Source organism: Tupaia chinensis, unplaced genomic scaffold (assembly GCF_000334495.1).
Source record: "Tupaia chinensis unplaced genomic scaffold, TupChi_1.0 Scaffold147282_1, whole genome shotgun sequence".
Lineage (NCBI taxonomy): Eukaryota > Metazoa > Chordata > Mammalia > Scandentia > Tupaiidae > Tupaia > Tupaia belangeri.
Genome location: NW_006207133.1, coordinates 1490036 through 1511665, shown reverse-complemented (window position 1 = coordinate 1511665; position 21630 = coordinate 1490036). Strand labels below are relative to the sequence as shown.

Sequence of the window (21630 nt, the reverse complement as noted above, 5' to 3'; positions counted from 1 at the left end):
TGAAGACAAAAAAGTTCCCCAAGCCTTAAGGAGGAGTAGATGAGACCTGAGGATTGAGTCATTCAGACTCAGTTGCTTACTGTTTTATTTGCAAAAATTCATGAAGTCCTTAGGTATTGGATGTGGGCCATCTGCCTTAGGATGTGTCTTCTACTTTAGACTGAAAGTCTGGAAAAAGAGAGCATACTCAAGATACAAGGACTTTTTTATTTTTTAATTTGCTATAGGGCACATGTGCTCACTGGAGAGGTAGGGGAAGGAGAGTTAAGAAAGCAACCCCCTAAGGGGATGGCTACACCACAGTTGCATCTCCATTCTCCTTTAGGGATTTTGGACATGCATGTGTACATGCCCAGGGTGTCCTTCAAGCCACCAGCCAGGTCCAAGACTTGAACCACACAGTCAGCCATGTGAGATCCAGCCACCCTAACTACCATGCCACCTCGCTTTCCCTGCAAGGACATTTCTAGGAGTGGGAAACTGATGAAAGCCTGTATTTATCAGGGTTCCCTGGTTCTCTCTAGTTGTGGCAGGAGGCTGATTACAGAGATTGATGGGAACTAGGCTGAGCCAGGCTTGGCTCACAAGGTTCACATTAGAGCTGGAGCTCTAAGGATGCTACTTTCAGAGGCCTCCTGAATCAGGAAGCTAACTAGCAAGCAGCCTGTGGAATTGGGAAGTTGGTGCTATAGCTGCTGACAAAGGAAATACGTCCCTCATTTCAAAATCAGGAAGCGCTCTCTGCAAAACCAGGAAGTCACTATGATAGCAGCTGGCCCCAGAACCAGGTTGCTTCTATGCTTCACACTGGCAGAGTGGATCCTTTATGACCACCCCTCTCCTTATTTACCTGTTCCTCATTACTAGCTCCAGCAAATGCATCTCATTGGCGGGACCTAAATAGCACTCAGAACCTTAGGTCCAGGTGAGAGTAGAAAATAGTTTTGTTTCCAGTATGCAGCATGCGATAGATGGTGTTTACGCCAGTTTGAAGAATCTGCCATGAGGCTCTGTGGAATTTGAGTGGATAATCAAAAGTTAACCTTAGTCTGCTGCACTTTGGGCCTATAGATTTATGCCCAAAGCATGAGTGCACTGTGCCCAGCAGTGACTTTTTGGTCTCTGATTATTTGACAGCCTGTTGCAAGGTCAGATGATACTTTTGGCTTCTTGATTTCTTCATTTTTTGCTCTTTTAATTCATTCAGCAGCCACTAGAATTACAAGATGTGAAAGTGGAACCATTGCCCTCAAGGAGAAGGGTACAGGCACGCAATCAGGTGGCTGGACTTAATGGTCTGGGAAGTAAGAGCATGTACAGAGGTGGGGATGTGTAGGCCAGGCTGAGCGCATGTGGAGAGGACTGCTTTGGAAGGGAAGAGAGGCTTTAATGCTGAATGGGGAGGAATAAAGGGGGAAGATAAAATAGCTGTGTGTGCAGAGCTCCCTGTTGAGGCAGTAGATGGAACAAGAGCATATATAGTGAGGCTGACCAGTGGTTAGTCAGAGCCAGAAGAGAGGGCCTGTTTTCTCCTGAGAAAGAGAAAAAGGCCTGTTCTGATAAATGCAGAGCAGATCAGTGTGAAATTAGATTTAAAAAATGGACAGGAGAGTGGGAGGGAAGTGAGTCTAGAGGCCCCAGGCAGCGGAGGCCAGGATATTGACCCACCAAGTAAGGCGTGGTGTGAGCCAGGCAGAGTGAAGCCTTTGATTTGTTTTTCTTGAATAGTTGCATGTAACTTTATTTCTTTACAAATTATTTAAAGATATGTGAGGCTAAGTGCTGTGCATTGTTTCTGTTCTAGATTGAATGGTTTTTGCATTGTTATACTTGCTATATTTTTAGAAAAGCATAGATTAATTAGAACCAGAAAATAAACTAATTTTAACTGAAGTGAGTTTGTGTGTTCTTTGAATTTAAGGATGTGTGAAGTGAATTCATAATGTTACTGACATGTGCTTCAGTTATGTTTGAGAATGAAAAATGTCCTAAACTGTAAGCTATTAAAGTAGCTATTACATTAGAGAGCACGCTTGGCTTGAGCAAACACATTTGCATTTGTTTGTACAGATATTTTTACAGCCTTTAGCTTAAACCGTGGCTCTGAAATGCAGTTCCCGATTCAGAGTAATGAGTGCACTTAGGGAAAACGTTGCACTCTATACCATCTGAAAGTTTCTATGTATAGTACTTATATAGTAAATAGGATGGCTGGCACTTTATTCGAAAAACAGTGGAAAATGTTTATGTTTCTGGCACCTGGACATTTTTCTCCAGTCACTAAATAGCCTAAATTCTTGGTGCTTTTCATATAAAAACCCAACCAAAATACATTTGATCGAATTTGTTGTGTTTTTTTCTTTTTTTTGTATAATAATTGAACTCCTTATTTTGTGACTTAACAGGAGATATGGATTTAGCCGCCAGAGCAAAACAGAGAAGGTAAGAAAAGCACATATAATGGGAGAGAATATTTGAGAAATGGAAGCAAACCCCCCTTTCCATCTCTCTGACACTGACAGGCTGGCACAGCTTCCTGGGGAGCCTGGGAGGGGTGGCATGTCAGGGCTGCAGTGTACAGCTCTGGTTAGTGAGCAAGATGGGGCAGCAGGGATATACCAGCTGCGTTTGGCCCCGGCATCTTCTCTTGGCATTTCCAGGCTGCGCCTCTGTCGTCAGGAAGCCAAAGTAGAAGTTTCCTTCCAGGGTGCAAGTAAAGAATGGTTGAATGTTGTGGCCCTAGGATCAAATCAGCGGCGTCTGTTGGCTCTAGAAGTGTGAGGATGAAGTCCTTTTCCTAGGCTCCTAGAGCACTCCTCATCCAAAGAGAGAAACTCTAGACAAGTATAGAAAGGAGGCTAGCTGTGAGATAGAACACAATCCATCCTCTATGAAGACAACTGTGTGTGTAAGAACCAGGGAAGTCAGGATAGGGTTTTCTCACTTCACAAAGGAGTCTCTAGGATTTCTGTAAATCTGTATACTCACTGATGATCCCTGATTGTCAGTAGCAGGACAGGCATCTCAGTCTTACACTGCCCAACTCTTACTACATTCCAGACCTTTTGTTAAGGACTGTACATGTTTGTTTGTTTGTTTTTAACTTAGTCCCTGAACAACTCTGAGGAGGATACTTACTCCTGTTTTTCAGGTTAGAAAGCTAATACTCGTAGAGGCTGAGTGATTTGTTCAATATCACACAGCCTTAAAGTGCCAGTAATAAGAATCGAAGCCCTGGTTTGTCTAACATTAAAACCTGTACTCACAATCTCTGCCTTCTGAATAAGTAAGTGCCATCTAAAGTGGTTACTGGATTTCTAAAAGGCAATCCTGAAGCTTGAGATCTGCTAATGATCTCTTTTCATTCCTCACCAAACGCTCGAATTTTTTTGAATTGGACACACTCCTGTTCTCCATTCCCCCATGCTTCCAGTGATGGGTGTTATCTCTGCCACCGGAGAGGGCACCCACAGTGACCCAAAGCCCATGTCTTGACTGGCTGGTTCCAGATCCCAACCCCTTTCCTTTACTGTGTGACTTCGAATAATTTACCAAATCATTGACCCTAATTTACAGCCTCTGTAAAACAAAGGCAGCCATTGTGCCTACCTCACAGCTTTGCTGTGATGGTTAAAGAAAGATCCAACACAGTAAACATTTTTTTGTTGTTTTAATTTTTTTTCTTTCTCTTTCTTTTATACATTCAATCATGCTACCCAGCTTACAAACCGAATATTCCAATATGTTTGCATTTCTCCCCAAACCAGTCTACCATACTAGAAAGTTATCTTCCTCTACTCCTTCATCCACCCTCTTCCCACAGTGTATCTAGTATTCACAACCATTTACTTAGTTTCTATAGCCTTCCTTTATTCAGTTTCGGCCATAGAGTGCAGACACTGGTATATATTAAGTGGAGACATAGTAAACATTTTCTAAGCGCTGTTACCATTACCCATAGTATCATCATTAGTTTATTGGCAATTAGTCATGTACCAACTTTGATACCTTGTTTTTTAATTTTCTCTTTATTCATTTTGCTTATTTATTGTTTGCATTTTAACTCAACTAAATACTCATTTCCTACAGAGCAGACTGTTCTCTGGATTTGAGTATGTCCTCTGTTATCTGGTCTATAATAAGGGTTTGATGTGCACTTTTAATGTGACATATAACTGAAATCTGAGAAATACATCTGTATGTGACTGTTCTGAAATGAGACGGTTTGGTTATGCCTAGAACAATCATGACATGTCCATGAAATATTCAGCTGGTCATGTCTCATCATTTTTAGGTTAGGTGGCACACACCTATTGACAGTCTTGTTCCTGTCAATGTGTCCAAGCAGTAAGCAGCTCGGGATGTCCCTGTGGGCAATGGCAGACTTGCTACTAGAGGGAATAAACTTGTTATTCTAGAGTTGGGGTGGTCTGAGGGAGTCTGAGACCAAGCCTTGATTTCAACCCTGGGAAGTCCTTGCTAGACAAAGATCAGTGGTAAGTCTGAGGGTACCCAGGGGAATGACAGAGATAGGATTAAAACTGAGAGTTCTAAATGAGCACATGTTGGAGGAAGAACAGTTAATCCAGGGTGTCTTGAGTGTGGTGTGGTACATTAGAGCCTAAGAATGGGTCCAGAGCATGCAGGAATTAAGTGTTTATGCTTGAGACCAATGATTTCCAAACTTTTTGTTCACTCTCAGTAGTAAAAATTCTGTTTTTTAACATCATGTAGTACATATCACACATGCATACACCCAAAAAACACATTTCATTAAGTGATCCTTCACTCTTTACTGCTATCAGTACTTTGAAAGATTCTACTGTGTTTTTACTTGATTTATATAGAAGTTACTCCTACCTGCTGAATTAACTCTCATTTCTCACTACTGGTTCTCAACTGGCACTTTGCAAAAACACTCCATTAGCAGTGACCTACTCTCAAAGGTCCTGAGGTAGGGAGAGAACCCAGACAAAGTGTTAGGCTATGTCTTACAAATGTGTGTTGCCTGATCTTATTTTAATGAACCAGCTATTTAGAGATGGAGACATTTCAGACCAGGCTCTGAAACATGGCAGGGCCCCAAGGCCTGACCCGTCTACCGTGTAGCTCGAGTGAGGGCCTAGGTTTTGGGGGCTTGTTCTCTCTCAGGGACTGGCTCAACTCTCCAGACCTATGTATTTTCTTTCACACCCATCCTCTTTGCAGTGTTGTCTGTTCTCTGCTGTATCTCTAACTGCAGTACCCACCTGTTCCCACATCTTCCCTTCTAGACTGAGGACAAGAAAACAATACTTCCTACAGCAGCAGAAAAAGCTGATGCCCACGATGAAGATGAGATTCAAGCAGCTGAAGAGGTGTGTGTTCTCTGTAGACCCTCTGAGGTTTCTGTTTAAGTTATTTGGGAGAAATTTTACTCTCGTTCCCAGCTTTCCAAATGGCCAACTGCCTCTCACAGCCAGCTGCTGTGGATCAGCCTTTCACACCTGCCAGTTTCCTCTGATCATCTGTCACAACAACTATGAAATGAGATCAGGGAAAATAGCCCTTGGATTTCACTGCATGACCCTGTGGAGGAGACTGCTTCAGTCTTACGTGGTCAAAACCACTCACTGCTGCTCCTTCCTATTCCTCTTTCAGCAGCGTATTCAGTCACTGATGACCAAGATGACTGCCATGGCCAGTGAGGAGGTAAGGAGGAGGGGGTATGGTGTTTGTGACAATGGTGATTTGACCCCACCTTGCTCCGCTCTGGTTGGCCCTACCCCCAGAGGGACCACCACCTCCAGAGCCCTCTTGTCTCAGCTTCCAATGCCTGCTGTTCTTCAGGGCGTTGTTTTTGTTATTGCTTTTTTGGAGGGGTGTGTGGGGATGAGGGGGTGGGACTTCTTAAAAGTGCATACTATTTCCATACATGGGGACTTGTTGGAGGGAGGCTTAAAGACCTGAAGGACCTTTGTAAGAGCAGGATATCCCTGCTGGAAGGGTTCACAGGGCCTCTGCAGAGCTGGCCTGTGGTTATAAGGTATACCCCATGCTGAAGGAGTCCTTGTCTTTGCCTCCTTCCTATACCAGCTAGGTAGGAAACAGAATACTGAGTTTCTATTTGGTCTTCCCAGACTTCAAGTCCTGTCTGAGAGGGTTAGCTTAGTGCTTTAAATGGAGCATGCTTTTTGAGGGTGGGAAAGGCCCGTGCAATAGAGTTATCTTAGTGGTTCTGAGATTCTTGTCTCTCCTGTTTGTTCTTCTCCCTCTCTGAGGCCTGGGCTCACCAAGTCCCTTGTAGAGTGTGTTTTGTGATGCTCAGAAGGAGAGACCTGGGGATGGAGCATAGCAGGTAAAGAACAGTTGGAAGGAGGGTGTGGGACAGTCAGCTAAGTGACTCAGGAGGTGGAAAGATGGCTGAACGTTTGTCCTGAAGCTTGTTGTCTTCCTTCCTTGTTGATGAATATGTCGGCAAAAGCCAATTATTTTTTTTCTCGGAATATTATCTATTTGGGAAAATGCCGAGAGGTGTCAGGTTTTTCAGCTCTAAGAAAGACGAGACATGGCCTTGAGGATACACTTTTGCTGTAATTGCAGAGCCGTCTTACTGCAAGCTCCGTGGGCCAGATCGTGGGACTCTGCTCTGCTGAGATCAAGCAGATAGTGTCTGAATATGCTGAGAAGGTAGGTGCTGCCCTGTCCCCATCTTGCCGGTGTCTATGCCTCCAGGACTGTCCCAAGGCTTTGTCCTCCCTTTCCCCCCACCAGCAAAGATGGGGCCTGCTTGTAATTCTTCAGCCAAGTTTGACAAAAACATACACACACACCAGCCTCTATGAGGCACAGCCATTAGCTAAATTAATTTTATTCTGCAGTACCCATTTTTTATAAATATAAAGAAAAAACCTGTCCCTCAGAGCAGTCATCACATCTGACACGTAGATGCCTGAGGTATGGCACAGGCCTTTTCCTTTCCTATCAGGCTTATTATTTAGGCTGAGTATGGCCTTTGGAGTGAAGCTTCACCACTTAGGAGATAAACCTCATAACTCTGCCAAGCCCAAGGCAAAATTTTTTGTTCTACTTTATTAAAAGGACATAGACTGAACAAAAGCCTTAAAGTCATATTTCAGTGTTAGATTTTTTTTCATTCTAAGAATAGGTAGGGGGACCTTGAATATTTCAGAGAGGCAGTGATTAATCATTTTGCACATAAGTGATTCCAGTCTGGATGAGATGTAGTATCGCTAAAACAGATTTACAGGGCATTGTTTCACATTCCTCCTTCCACAGCCATACTCAGTCTGCCCCTTTAAAATGTTGATGTCTGTTGAAGCATCCAGCTTTGCTGTCCTCATCTCAGCAGCCTTGATGACAGATGAGCTGTACCTGAGCCTCTCTAAAGTGTTCATCTGGAGTGATTGTGTAGATGATGCAGTCAGGGCAGGGATATCACCTCTAACCTGGGGCATATGGTCTGCCATAAACACAGCAGCAGTCATCTCCCACCCGGTGAGGGGCCTCTTCTGAGTAAGACAGTAAGGAAAAGGTCTCAGAATGTCTGGGGTAGAATTCCCTTGTGGCCCCTCTTCTCCAAGTAAGTGCTTCTTAACTGGACTCTCTAACCCACTCACAGAATCCAGAGTATCCTCTCTTCTTTCCATTTATCACCTTGGGACATTGACACTGGTCAACATGATTTGATCAGAAAAGGATTTAGGTTATCCTAGTACAAATAAATTCAAAAAGCTTGAAGTAGGTCAAGCCTATAGTGCTGTATAGAGGGAGCCAGATCCCACCCTGGCAGCTTGGAAAACATACCAGGCACATGTGTGTGCCTGCCCAAAATTTTGGTGGGTTGGAGAAATGGGGAGAATGGTATGATAGCATTGCCACACCCTCTTGCAGAGGGTTATCTAATTCTTTTGCATGTGTGCGTGCACTCGCTCTATGTCTCTCCCTCCCTGTCTCCCTCCCTCTCTCCTTCCCTCCCTCTCTCATGAGTGCATGCATCCTCTGGCAGTTGAGAAAAACTTGAAGACATAGTTGTGGAGGGAATGATTAATTTACTTCCTGGAGAAGAAAAGGTCTTGGCCTGCAGTTAGCACTCACACCTGAATGGCAAGAATAAGTCTATACCCTCCCTTAGGTTGCCACATTGTGTTGCTGAATCCAGTTTTGTTTTTTTAAAGATACCTGGAGAGGGCAGCCACTGCTGTTCTACAGACTCTGATTTTTTGTCTTCCGTCTGAACTCCCACTGTAAGCAGTTAGAAGCTCAGATTATTAAACAGATAGTTCAGATTAAAAGGACAAGTGAGGCAGACCTTTTAATTGGAAGAACACCTCTCTCTCTCTCAGCCCTCTCCTTTTCTAGGAGTCCTGAAGCTCACCTGCCTTCATTAGTCAGCTCTGCATTTTCTGTGTCTCCTTCTGGGTTTCTTCATCTCTCATCTTCTAAGCTGCTCCTTCTCATCCTTGCACAGTAATCTCTGCAAGTTTAATGGCTATATTCTGGTATTTATTCTGGGCTGTTCTCTACCTCTGTTCCATTCTTGTAGAAAAGAGTGAAATTAGAAGTAATCTGGACAGGAAGCACTGCCTCCTCTCCTTCCAAGAACATATACAGTTAATCTCACCGAGAATTACAGGAGATTGGGAGCTCTTGTCAAGTAGAGTAGATCATTAGCATTAGATATATTTTTAAATTAAGTTGCCTTTCATTCTATTCTGACATCGAAATTATTTCACATTTGTGTTATTATCTTGCAGTGCCTTTCCCCAGATCGCCATAGTTATGCATATTTGCAATATAGTATGTCTAAAAGAGTAGGACAGTGTGGTGGTTAAAAGCAAAACATTTGGAGTAATGTTTTGGTTCATATCTGTTTCCTCTGCTTCCCAGCCATGTAACCGTGGCCAATTATTTAACTTCTTTTTGCCCTAGTGTCTTCATCTATAAAACGGAAATAATATTACTTTCTTGGCAGGGTGTTATGAAGATTAAATGAGATGTGACCAAAATGCCTTAAACAGTACCTGGTACATTATAGCTCTTCAGCTAATGTAGCCTTTATTTGCATTTTTATAGTCTGAATTTCTGTTGTTGTTCTGCTTCACATCTTAAACATTTTTCATATTTCTAGCCTTTATATTTATTTTAATAACTATATAATCTGTGTGTTAATACAGCATAATTTATTAAACATTTCCCTACTGATAGATTTTTAAATTGTTTCTGTTTGCCATAACTGGTAATACTGTTGTGGAGTCTGAGCACACGGTTTCTGTTGAAAGGTTTCCTAGGATTTGGATGATTGGCTTATGTCTCCTTTCCCATGTTGCTTTACAAGTAAGTTGCAACAATCTAAAATACTGTGAGTGAAGGGCTTCCCAGAATGGTCCCAACGTTTCCAGCATTGATTCATTTGTGTTACATGCTACTATTGGAGCTAGAGAATAGCACCTTTTTGGACCACTGAGAGGATAGAAAATGGCCCCATGTTCTTGTTTTTACTCTATTTTCTTCTGTGAATTGCTTGTTAAAGACTTTACTCACTTACCTTTCAGAAACATATTAATTTCCTTCTAAATTTAAATGTAATCTATATTCTAGATTTAAATATTTTGTCATTGTGATACAAATATTTCTTGGGTATTTCATTTTATTTTCATGTTTGTTTTTCATCATTAGCCAGGAATTGTATCTAAATTGGTTAGTCTTTTCCTTTAGCATTGTTTCCAGATAGAAGTTCACAGCTTTTCCATGGATCTAATAAAGTAGTCCATTACATTCAGCTAACCTTTCATTAAGTATGTTTAATTCTTTAGCTTATGCGGGAGTTTATTTTTATGTAATCTAGCATTGATCTGTTATAATTTTCTTAACTCCTGTCCACTTAACATTTTTATCAAATAATTTCTTTATGTTCATATTGAGGCATTTAACTTTATTTTTTAAAAACATTAATTAATTAATTAATCTATTTATTGTGATTTTTTTTTTTAAGCCACTGGGTCAGCCTTGTGGGAATCTAGCTCCTTAACCACCGCATCTCCTGCTGGCCCTGACATTCAACTTTATTTTTGTGTTTTATTTAATTTAAACTGTATATGGGCTTTTGTTTCATTGTTTTATACTTCTGTGTTTATTCAGATTCCATGATAAAGTTCTCTGGTGCTTTTGTTCTTATTGGTTTGACTTTTTTGTTTGTTACTATTTGGTCAGTACCCTCCATCCAGCCAAAGACCTAGTGTCATTCAACTAGGAACACACCTGTGGATTGAGTATGTTGGGTTTATTGCAGGATGCAGTGAGAGAGAACACATACCAATGGAATTATGGAGCAGCTCAGGAAAAGAGCATTAGAAAGGACTTAGTATGGGATTTGGGTTGTGTTAGGCAGTTTTAGAACCAATTCAAGGAAGTGAGGTTTTGCTCTGTGTTGGATGCTATGAGAAGGGATGAGTCTAAGGGTATCTCACTAAATCTTATCTGTAAGACACGTGGGGTAGGCATTGCATTGAGATTAGAGCTGTGTATGCAAAACAGCCAGAATAAGTGGTGTTCAAGCATTTTTTTGTGACTTGGGCAATGTTTGTGTTTTTGTCCGTGCTCAGACCTGAGTGGAATGTTTTTTTATTTGATTCTTGTTCACAGTCACAGTGGCCTTATTTGGAGTTGATGTTCTTTGAGGTTGTTGACAGGCCTGGTTATAAGTGCAGGCTAGCGTCCAGCAACATCAAGGCATTGCTGATAGGTTAGTTTTCAAGTGTTGGGGGCTGTTTTACTCTTTCTTGGATTGATTGTGTAGTTACCTATTGCCACAAATGTAAAACTGTACAATTATTCTATTACAGTTTCTGTGCATCAGCAGTTAGGCACAGTTTGACAGGGTCCTCTGTTTCAGACTCTTACAAACCTGCAGTCTAGGAACTGGGTAGAACTCAGTCTCATCTGAGGCTTTACTGGGGAAGGATCCACTGTGTAGTTGTTGGCAGCATTCAGTTCCTTGCAGCCTGTTGACTGAGCTCAAGAGTTCTTCCTGGCTGTTACTGGAGCCTTCCCTCAGTCCCTGCCATGTGGACCTCCCCACTTACTTCATTGAGTAAGCTTCTCCTCCTCATCCTCGTACAGTAATCTCTACAAGCAAGAGGAGAGCATCTTCTTGTAGGACAGACATTGTGGTTTGTTTTGTTTGTTTCTTTTTTATAATATAATTATGTACATGTAATCACATACATCCTATCACCTTTGTTGTTTTCTCTTGGTTAGAAGGAAGTCACAGGTATCACCCACATTCAAGGGGGAAGGATGACATGGGCAAGCGTATACAACTGGAGGTAGGGATTGTGGGCCGTCGAAGGACTGTCCACCACAGTTGGCATATTCATGTTTTTATTTTACTGCTATTAATTGGGCTGAAACTGGGTACTGGAAATTCATGTAAAATTAGTGTCACTACCTTCAGGGTCTCTGTAGTAAAACCTTGGAAGTAGAGATGGGATGGAGGAGTGCCTAGGAGGAATGGTGTTGGTGGTACTTGAGACAAATACTAGTTAGGCTGAGATCAGGATGTGTTTTTGCTTAGTAAAGAAAAGGGACAAGACAATTTTTGTAAGATAAAGTGTGAAAATGATTTGGTGACCAAGGAATAAATCGAACAGCCTGCCTGGGGCAAGTTGTTTGGAAAGTTGACAGGCATTGGAATATAAAAACGAGGCAAAAAACATGTGGAGACTTCTTTTCCATTTGTAAAGTTCTCAAGTTCTTTTAACAGTGTAGCATGATAAATAATCTATGTGTTTCAAATCAAGTCTCTGAGATATGTAACTCAATTTAATATGGTTTCTGTAAAGCAGCAGGGAAGAGGAATGTGAAGAAGCTTCCAGATATATAATTCATGAGTGTCCATAGGCCGTGGGCCAAGCAGCTCCATCTCTTTTTCTAAAGGCTAACAACTTTCCCAGAATGTGCCAGATGATGCTGTGCTTTTTGGTGTTGATGTCTAATATTCTGACTACATCATAGCATTTATTTTTATAGGAAAGAAGATTCTATTATTATGATTTGCGAAAACTAAAAGTCGACTGTCCAAAAAAATACTTCCATTCTACTACGAATTAGCCTTTTGGAGCCAGAAAAAAGAGAAGGAAGCTAGGCCAGAAATGGTGCAAGGTTTCTAGAAGGTTAGGAGAGGACTGTCCCAAATTCCACCTACTAATGATACACTTAGCACTTAGTCTGCTGACTGAATCATTCCTTGGCTGACATCTTTCTAAGATGGGCACTTAGAACATTCTGTAGCTCTGGAAGCATAGGTCTGCTTTGGGGAATCAGCATCTACCCTCAGTGCCTTTCTGTGCATCATCTCATTTAATTTCTGAACAGTGTGCTACCACCTCGTTTATGAGCCTCTGCCTCCCTCCATCATCATACTTACTCATATGCGATTGAAACTATTTATGTGGGTGTGGGTCACATCTCTTCTCAGAACCTCACCGAGTTCCTGCCAACGTTTGTTCTCAATGTGTGAGTGTTGAGTAATATTATATCCGCTTTGTAGATAAAGAAATGAGAGTTGAAAGAAGTTAAGGAACTTGTCAAGGACCATCTGGCTAATGAGTTCTGACTTTGAAGCCTGTTTCCTTGGCTAGGTGGAGCTTCCCTAAGGAGATGCGAAGACAGGCTCCTACATCCTCAGTGCGTGCCTTCCAGTCTTTGCCGTGCTTTCCTTACTTCCTTAGACTCAGCCACCCGCACTACTGCCTGCCATGGCCACAGAGAAGGAGACCAGGGTATACAGGGAACCACCACAGAAATAAGGGAAGAGAAAGGGGTAGAGCCCAGGCACTCACATAATCACACCTAAGCTGCTGAAAACTGGGGAAATTTCTGTTTGGGATGTTCAAGTGACTTTTCCTGTCACTGGAGAATACCACATTGTATTGTTCTCACCCAGCTGTTCAAAGTGTAACATCCTAGCCAAAAGACTGTCAACATCTTGATCTTACTTCCATATATTTTAGATCATCACGGGACTTATTTTTGGAAGGGATTTTTTTCTTAATAGGTTTTTGGAAATTTTCCTGCCCAACAGCTAAGAAATTCTGGCACCACTGCTTCTAACATTTGATTCTGAGGCCTTTCTCTGATAGTTAGTCAGGAGCCTTTATCTTGAAGTTAAGTCTTTCAAGAACATCTGGAGAATCTCATGAGGTTATTAGAGCCCAGGTACGGTCAAAGATGTGCTTATAAAACCTCAAGGAAGGAAAGCCTACTCTGAAAAATGCAGACAATTAAATCTGATTAGAGTAAATTTTGTCTCTCTCTACTACGATCATTTTTATTCGGTTTTCTGGTACAACCAGCAGAGAAAGCTGTCTCTTCAGTCCTGTCACTCACCTCCTGGACAATATGCCTTATAAGCCTTTTGGTTGCAAATAGTAGGAACTCTGCCTATCATAGTGATGTAAGCAAAAGGGAGCCTTTATCAGCTCTCAGAACTGGGACATGGGGGCCTAGAGACATAAACAGCCTTGTCATATTCCTTCAACCTTACTTCACTTGGTTGGTCTCTCTCTCTCTCTCTCTTTCTCTCTCTCTCTCTTTTTCTGTCATCACCTTGGAGAGCTGGCCACAGACATTTATGTCTTACTGCTGCACCCTGCCTATAGAGAGGGCTCTCCTCTGGCATGGTGTTTTTCCCCACACCAGTTGTTGTAACCAGGAGTCAGGTTCTATGATTGGGAGCCCCTCTGAACGAGGGAGAGTGTGAGACAGTGACTCTCCAGAGGCAGTTTCTAAATCAAAGGATGCTTGGCACACACGGTGGCTAGCACATCCATATGGCATTTGTTCTAACTAGGCCCCAAGCATGTTCATTTAACTAAAATGAATAGTCTTGACCTTAAAAAAAAAAGTAGTTTTTCAGTCCTCTTGAGGCAATTACTTTCATGTTGTTAATTCTCTGCCCTGGTTTTGTAACCTTTTGACTCTTTCAAGTCAGTAAAGGCTTCTTAAAATATTTATATAAAAAAAAATTGTTAGACTTTCAGAAGTATTTTAAATCCTCAGCTTGATTTCTCTTCTGACAGAGAACTGTCAGAATTGAATTCCAGATGAGATTGATTCTTCTTTCAGCAACATCTACTAAGTGACTACCATGTCCCAGGTAGTGTCAGGTGCAGGGGCAGAGATGTAGTTACTCAGAAGTCAAGGATACTACCTTGAGGAACTCCCAGGAAGGAGTCAATCAACCATAAAAGGATAAAGTACAAAATAACATCATTTGTGGGCTCTCAAACTTGCTCTTTCTCTGTGGCACAACTTAGGCATTGGGGAGAATGTGGAGGATACAAACCCTTTATTTATGAATTAGTCTGTTTTACTTGAGTAGACTGTGAAAGTCCAGAGTAATGTCTTTCTGTTTTTCCATCTCCCCCAATGCTTACCACTATGCTCCACACATAGTAGGATCTGAGGAAAGGTTAGCTGAATTAAGCCAGGGAAGGTGGGAAGAGAGGTTTACAACTGCTACTATCAGAATTAAGGGTAAGGAACCATGTAAGAAATGTTAAATGTGTTTGCATTTTCAGACTGCTCCACAATTTCCTAAATTCCAAGTGACTATATGTTATTGCTGTATATAGTAACTCACCGCAGAGAATGGCATCAGCTAATGGATTGTCTGCCTGTTGGAACTTTCACAACTCAACCTATATGTTTCAGGGTTATTAAAGACATAGACATTAACCTTGTCGGATTTGAACTTCACTTAAAGCATCGGTTGAGAAGATAAATATGAACCTTTTTATTTAAAATTTCTGAAAAATCAGTTCAGTACAACTGATTCATGATACGGTAATGATGCATCTGACCTGAGAGGTTATAGGAATCAAATTGGGAGTATTTTTTGGATTTTTGGATTTCATTCATACTAAATGTTAAATGTGTCCGTCCATATTGCTTGTAAGGGAATCCACAGCCACATCTTGGACTCAGCAAGATTATATAAATATAGGTCTTTAAAATTCATGGATTGTCATCGTGGGCATTAAAAATATTGAAAAGAGTATTTGTGTATTCAGTTTTGTTAATGGAAGTGGAGTGTAAATCAAGGACACTGGACAGTCCCATTCTCTCTGCAGTGGTCAGACTCAATCATAAGTTCTTTCAAAGGACGCTTGGAAACTATAGTCTGTTGGAAGGATAGCAGCTAAACTGGTGAAAGGTCCCAACATCTTGTTATAGAAGAACAGATGGAAAAGTTCTGGACACCTCTAGATAAATTGAACTGTCATGTGACAGTGCTTGCATTTAATCTCTGTTGCTTCAGGGAGGAAGGGGAGAGAGAGAGTGTGTGTGTGTGTGTTCAAATATATTTTGTGCATCTGATTCTGATAACTTTTTTCTGGCTTTTGTTCATGATACTTCAACATTTTGTGTTGATAACTTTTTTCTGGCTTTTGTTCATGATATTTCAAAATTCTGTGCACTTTTGATTTTTGACTGAGAGCCCATATTTCTTAGAAATTTATATAGAGAAATTCTTTGAGATAGAGGGTTGAAGCTTTGTTCTTCGGAGAGGATCTGCTTTTGCTTCTGCCAAGTCATGAGGACACCTCAGCCCAGGTCCATTTTACACATAGTGCTTACTCGTAGGGTTTTGTTCGATCATCTAGGTATTGTGCCAATTTAGATAACAACTGCATAAGAGCCAATCTGTCGTTAGAAAATCTCATTGCAGGGACTAGCAGTTGACATAATGGCTATGTTGCTGGACTCCCATGTAGTCAACCATGGTTCGAGTCCCGGACCTGGTGGCTTAAACGTGTGCATGCATGCCCAAGATCTTTTTTTGTTGTTGTTCTTTTTTTGGAGAGTTTTTTTTTTTTTCCACTATAGGGCGCGTGTGTTGGCCAGACAGACAGAGACATAGAGATAGAAAGCGAGAAATCACCCCCCAGGGGGGATGGTCATGCCGCAATCCCTTCTCCTCCATTCTCCTCTCAGGATCTTGGGCACGCACGCACACGCGCCCGGCGTGAGTTTTAAGTCACCAGGTCCGGGACGCGAACCGCGGTCAACTACGTGGGAGTCCAGCACATAGCCATTACGCTAACTGCTGGTTCCCTATGCCCAAGATCTTGAGAAGAGAATGGAGGAGAGGGGATTGCAGTATGAAGATCCCCACTGCGGGGGGTGATTTCTCACCTTCTGTCTCTCTGTCTCTCTCTGTCTTTTTGGCGAGTGCACATACCCTATAGCAAAAACCTCTCAAAAAAAATCTCATTGGAAATTTTTTTCTCTTACACTTGTGTCAAGGTTTATGCTAGGCATTTGTTTATGAACTGTAAATATCAAAGTCTAAGACAATCTGGTTTTGACAAATATTCTCGGATAAAAAGCCAGCTTCGGCAGCTATATCAATCTTCCTGGATTCCCACTTTTACTTACTTTTTGGTCCTCTGTAATTTCTTAACATTTTTGCTAGCTCATAATTTTTATTATTTTTTATTTTGTTTTTTGTTTGTTTTTGTTATAGGGCAAGTGTGCTTGACAGACAGAAGAAGAGGGAAAGTGAGAAACTCTTTGGTGGGAATGGCCACAATGTAGTCCCTTCTTTTCATTCTCCTTTTGGGATTTTGGGCACACTCATATATGCACCTGGCATGTTTTTCAAGCCACTGGATCAATACTCAAGTTGGCCATGTGGGATCCAGAACCTTAACCATGGCACTTGTTGGCCCCAGAATGATTTTCTAAATAAATTTAAAAACTAGATTTAGCCATGATGGTGCACGCTGGTTAATACTGCCATTCTGAAGGCTGAGGCCACATGCGATGGCCAGTTCAATCCACACTCCCACCCCCAACAAGCCAAATGTGGTGGTATACACCTGTAGACCCAGCTGCTAGGACCTGGAACCCAGCAGGATGACCCTGATATAGCAGAACCCTGTTTTAACAACAACAAGAATTTTGCAAACTTTTTTGTATATTTTTCAGTTGTAGGGTCAGTCTATGTGCCAGAAACTAAAGTCCCTCTGTTCATTATAGAGAATTTCTAGTACCCCTGTGAACTAGGGATCCTTTATTATTGTCAGCTTAGTGACCATATTTGGGGTTTTATTATTGTCAGCTTAGTGACCATATTTGGAGTAAAAGGGTTTGTTTGTTTGTTTTTAAAAAAATACTTATTTGTTTGTTTGTTTGTTTAAAAAAAAAAAAAAGCTTATTGTTTCTTCCAAGAGAAAAACAAAGATAAAGAGATAGACTTCCCAAAAAGGGTCTCCTTCATGCTGCCATTCCCTAGCCAGCCCCACATCATGAGTATGTTCATGCCCAGTCTTCAGACTCAAACCCAGAACCTTCCCACAGGGGTCAGCCTTGCAGAACGTCGTGTCTCTGCCCTGCCATCATATGGGCCCTTTAGTGATCATATTCTGGTGGGGGAAGAGAGAGATATGGGAGGGATCCATATATTAGGAAGAGGGATAATATGTAAATAACCTTTTGGGTCTCTTTCAATTATAGAAGTATATAGTTTTAGCTAAAGTAATCATTTTTAGTTTCTTCTGGGAATTTGTCGCTTTGAACCAGACTAATATTTCTGAGTGACATTTAAATCTGTTTCCCTGTAAAACAGAAGTTGCAAATATCTTCCAATTATTAGAAAATATTGAATGTACACTAGAAGGCATCTTAATCCACACTGTGGCGTTGAAAGCACGTTCTTAATCTGATATTGTTGAACAAAATTAGATCAGCACTTTAGCCTTTACCCCAATGCAAACATAAGTGGAATTATTTATTCTTTGACAGATGTTGCATTTTGCAAGTAGAAATCAGTTAAGATGCCCCAGGATTTGAGTTTTTCTGTTAAGAATTTAGTGTAAAGCCCCCTTCCCTTTTCTCCATCTGTCCAATTTTGTTTCATTGTTCAAGATATGACTTGGTTTCTTTAGCTTTTTTCCCCATTGTAACTCTCAATAAACAAACTGTCAAATGAGATTTATTGCTTTATGGACCTGTTTTTGTCTTCATCAGCCTGAGTTTCTTGGCTTTTAGGAAGGAGTCCAAAAGAAACAACAAATTTGGATTGCTTAATTAAAAGTATATTTGAAAAATAGAGTGATTAGCTTTACATTCACTAGGTTAAGATTTCTCTTTAGTTTAGTTATGTAATAAACTATTATATCTGTCCAGAAATAACTTCCCACTAAGTAGAGCAGCACCATCTCTAGACTCAAATGCAAATGGAGAAATTCAAACATTTTTATATACTGTGGGCCTATATTTTTTAATATTAGTCATTTTAATTGAACTAGAAAAAAAGTCAAATATGGAAGTGATGATTAGCATCCTGATATTGGTGTATTAGTACTTTTTTTGGAGAGGTTTTACGCTATTGGGCGCGTACACTCGCCAGACAGACAGAGAGAAACACAGAGACAGAAAGCGAGAAATCACCCCCCAGGGGGGATGGTCACGCCGCAGTCCCTTCTCCTCCATTCTCCTCTTGGGATCTTGGGCACGCACGCACATGCGCCCGGTGTGAGTTCTAAGCCACCGGGTCTGGGACACGAACCATGGTCAACTACGTGGGAGTCCAAAGACATAACCATTACGCTAACTATGTATTAGTACTTTAAAAATGCAAAGTAAGGGACTCCACAGAGCAATTAAAATCATTACCTAGCATAACAAAAAGTATTTTGAAAGCCTATGTTTGCTTAAAATGCATACTATCACAAAAGAGATATGATAGAGTTTTGTATGGAGGTTTCAGGTTTCTTTCTGTGCATTGCAAGAGTTTTCTCTTTATTTGTATGGCTCTCTGAGTCATCCCATAAAAGAATAGAATCAGGAGAGAACTTTCTCTTATTAGTGTTACATAAGTGATATACGTCTACCTCTGTGCATTGCAAGAGTTTTCTCTTTATTTGTATGGCTCTCTGAGTCATCCCATAAAAGAATAGAATCAGAAGGAAAGAACTTTCCCTTATTAGTGTTACATAAGTGATAGCCGTCTACCTGGTGGGTCCACTTTTTTGGCTATCCTAGTCAGTGAGTGGATTCCTGAGTTTTGGTCAATCAGCAGATTCCCAGTCAATGGGTATATTCCCAGGTGAGCCACACTCCTTAGAATAAAGTAGTGGTTCTCAACACTTTTAGCTTCAAAACCCCTTTAAGGGTTTAAAAATTACAGAGGACCTAATAGCTTATACATTAATTTATTTTCAAATAACAATAATAAATGCATTACATATTAACATCAGGGCAAGGATATCACAACATGTGACATCTGGAAATTTTTACCGTAGAATGAAAGTTCTACAAAAGAGAATGAGAGTGAAAACATTTAAAAAAATCTTAGTATTACTATGAAAGGAGACTGACTTCACAGATTCCTTGAAAGAGTCTTGAGGGGCCATATGGCCAAAAATCCAGATTTGGATAGATAAATAGACACATAGCCAACCAGTATGGCTACTTGCCATCAAAGCTTTCCTGCATAGAGAGTCCAAGTGATGTTTGAAAGTTCATACTTTAAAAGCAAAACTTTATGTGTGCTATACACACTAATGAGAAAGGAGGGAAGCTGGGTGAGGAAGAGTTTTTATTCTCTTGAGATTTTTGCCATAAAAGTAGTTGCTTCAGGAAAACCTGCTAAGAGTTAGAGACGTCATCCAACTCATGCCAGAGCTGCAAAACGGAATTACATGAGTGTGCACTTAGCTCCATAGACCAGAGGACGTCAGAGTGAGAGTTGCATGGACCCCTGGAGCCTGCCTGCCTACCCCTTTGTCTGGAAGCCATGCAGGCAGCTGGAGGCAGTCAGGTTTCCTAAGAAAATTGCTGACGATAGACCTAGAAACATAACCTTGTGGGGAAGTTCCAGTTAATAGGAAATTCATTCTGTTTCAGGTGTCAGAACATCATGAAATAGAGGCTTATGTGATTCTGCTGGTAAAGGAGATTACTCTAATGATAGGCCATTGAAGTCAATGTCATGGACGGGTGTTAAAGTTGGATGTTAAGACTTAAACCTGAAATGATAAAAAAATACTAAAATTGGTCCCACGTAGGTGGCATAGTCCATAGCGTACTGTACTGCAGTGCTGAAACCACATGGCCAGCTGTGAGGTCAGATCCTGAGTCAGCTAGAAACATTGCAGGTCCACGTATGGAGCTGAAGGACTGAGGAAGGAGGAAGAGGATGGCCTTCGATAAGACCCTTTTGAGGGCACTTTCTCTCTCTCATGTATGCACATGCGTTATCATAAAAAGAATGATTAGGTAGGTAGCATACAAAAATGACCAAATTAATATGGTTCAGGGTAATGTGTTAATTAGAGTGAAGGTCTAGATATAATTAGTTAATTGTAATTCTGTTTCTGTTAAGAGATTTAGAAATAGAGAGGGGATAGTTTTCCTCTCCTTTCTTTTAGAAAAACTTTTTTTATTCCATGAGATAGAGAGAAGCTCCTGCATCAGAGTCTTCATGCTACAGTCCGCCCTAGCCTCCGTCAGCTGGGATTGCAGGCACACACACGTCTGGCATGTTCAGGGGCCTTGTGAGAACCGTGACCTTCCTCTGTGGGTCCAATACATTCCCAGTGCACAACCATCTGGCTCTTCTTCCTCCTTTTTTTTTTTATATGCTCAAATAACTTTCACAAACAGTTTGTCTTTCCTCAGTCTATAGGCTGTGAACATCTTGTTACATCCAAAATTAATTTTTAAAAGTTAATTCCCATTCCCAGAAAATTCTGGCAAGCTTAAATGACATTTGCATTTTCCAAAGTCCCAGGTTTCAAGGCTAGATATGTTGTAATACAGAGAGCATAGCTTATTTCCTCTATGGCCAACCCATGAGACAGAAAATGAAGTTCCTTGCTGCTGGTAGTTTCCTGCCACTGGTGGTGTTAAGTAGCAAAAAACTCATCATCCAGTAATAATACTGCTGAATTATTGAGAAATCCTTAAGCAAAATATATGGTAATTATGACCATGCATTTCTACTCCTCTTCACTTTTCCTTCTTTTCCTCATATGTAAATTTTTCAGATTTTAAATTCATGGTTTCTGTTCAGACACATAGGGAGAGTCAAATACCCAAATAGTTTAGTTGCACTTGGGCTTAAAATCATTGTTTAAGGCTCTGGACTCTGACATGGCTGACCATGGTTCAAGTCTTGAACCTAGTGTCTTGAAAATCATGGCAGGCACATATGCATGCTTACCCAAAATCTTAGTAGAAGAATGGGAGGGAAGAGGTTGCACACGGCCATCTCCCCAGGGATGATATCTCATTCTCCCTGTCTCTGTCTCTCTCCAGTGAGTACATGTATTCTTATCACAAAATTAAAAAAATAAAACTCAGTGATTAGTTTGGCATTGAGATACTTACTGTAAGAAAGGAAATGTTTTAATGGGTGTTTGTTTAATGAAGCTACCTGTAGTCCTCCTAGAAGTATCTGAGTATATGTATTTTTTTTTCCTTTGAGAAAGAGAGAAAACAGGGTAAGAGAATGAACTAGGCACTTTTGACAAAGTGTCACGGAATATAATCCTCCTGCCCCAGCTACCCAATTAGCTAGGATTACAGCACACGCAACTGTGCCTGAAATGCTCAGGT

General features: G+C 41.0%; 1 protein-coding gene across 1 annotated transcript in view; it reads left to right on the top strand.

Moving 5' to 3' along the window:
* The window catches only part of CCDC93 (CCC complex scaffolding subunit CCDC93), a 98327-nt gene that overhangs the window by 42893 nt on the left and 33804 nt on the right, over positions 1 to 21630 (top strand). The window contains exons 8-11 of the mRNA XM_006169544.3: positions 2406 to 2442; positions 5274 to 5357; positions 5641 to 5691; positions 6583 to 6669. Coding sequence (XP_006169606.1) covers positions 2406 to 2442; positions 5274 to 5357; positions 5641 to 5691; positions 6583 to 6669 — 259 coding nt within the window. The remainder of the gene's footprint in view (positions 1 to 2405; positions 2443 to 5273; positions 5358 to 5640; positions 5692 to 6582; positions 6670 to 21630) is intronic.